The sequence below is a fragment of the Otolemur garnettii genome, unplaced genomic scaffold, assembly GCF_000181295.1.
Source record: "Otolemur garnettii isolate 467f Iridium unplaced genomic scaffold, OtoGar3 scaffold00161, whole genome shotgun sequence".
Classification (NCBI taxonomy): domain Eukaryota; kingdom Metazoa; phylum Chordata; class Mammalia; order Primates; family Galagidae; genus Otolemur; species Otolemur garnettii.
The window spans coordinates 77,297-78,354 of record NW_003852556.1 but is presented as its reverse complement, the minus strand read 5'-3'; the positions used below and the strand labels follow the sequence as shown (position 1 = coordinate 78,354).

Genomic DNA, 1,058 nt, shown 5'->3' with positions numbered 1-1,058 from the left:
CCACACATGATTCTGAAAGTCTTCCAGCACCTCCTTTGAAAGTGGTGGAAAAGAAGAAGATTAGAACATTGTTTTCCTTCTGATTTTTAGTTGTGCTCTTAAAAGTACAATTTGACTTACGTGATAGAGACAATGTTACATAATGGTGGAAATGGCAGATAAACAAGGGAGTTTCTTATTTTATTCTAATTATGGTATTTCTTTTTAGGAGCAGACATTAAAGACAAATTAAAATGTTATGACTTTGATGTGCATACAATGAAGACACTAAAAAACATTATTTCACCTCCGTGGGATTTCAGGGAATTTGAAGTAGAAAAACAGACTGCAGAAGAAACAGGGCTGACACCATTGGAAACCTCAAGGAAAACTCCAGATTCAAGGCCTTCCTTGGAAGAAACCTTTGAAATAGAAATGAATGAAAGTGACATGATGTTAGAGACATCCATGTCAGACCATAGCACATGACTCCAGACAGTGGTCCTGGTCCTGTTTGTCCAGTGTAGGTCAGTATTCTCACATCTCCTTGCCATGGCTTAGGAATGTCCCACTTCTTACCATGAACCCAGACTGCATCTCTACATTTAGGAACAGAGACCTGCCTTAAGAGATTGGGTCACATATCTTTGCAACAGACGTGTTCTGATTCTCTGAACCTACAAAGTAGTTATATGTAGTGGAATAAAAAAAGGTATACCATCTATTATGTCTTTTCTTTCTTTTTCAGTAAAGATATATTTTGGACTAATTTTAGATTTACATAAAAATGGCAATGATAGTACAAAGAGCTTCCATGTGCCCCGTACCCAGATGCTCCATTGTTAATGTCTTAGATTACTATGGAACATTTGTCATGAGGGAGAAGCCAGCATCGATAGTTACTATTAAGTAAACTCCAGACTCTATTTGGATTTTACCAGTTTTTCCATCGTGTCCTCTTTTTGTCCCAGGGTCTGATCCAGGTATATGCTACATTTAGTCATCATGTTTCTTTTGCATTCTCTTCTCTATGACAGTTTTTCACACTTCCCTTGGTTTTCATGACCTTGACAGTTTTG

At 37.4% G+C, this 1,058-nt stretch overlaps 1 protein-coding gene across 1 annotated transcript in view; it reads left to right on the top strand.

The window, feature by feature from the left end:
* CDC16 (cell division cycle 16) overlaps positions 1-748 on the top strand; it is a 35,320-nt gene extending 34,572 nt beyond the window's left edge. The window contains exon 15 of the mRNA XM_012811525.2: positions 209-748. Coding sequence (XP_012666979.1) covers positions 209-468 — 260 coding nt within the window. The 3' untranslated portion in view covers positions 469-748. The remainder of the gene's footprint in view (positions 1-208) is intronic.
* The last annotated feature ends 310 nt before the right edge of the window (positions 749-1,058 follow it).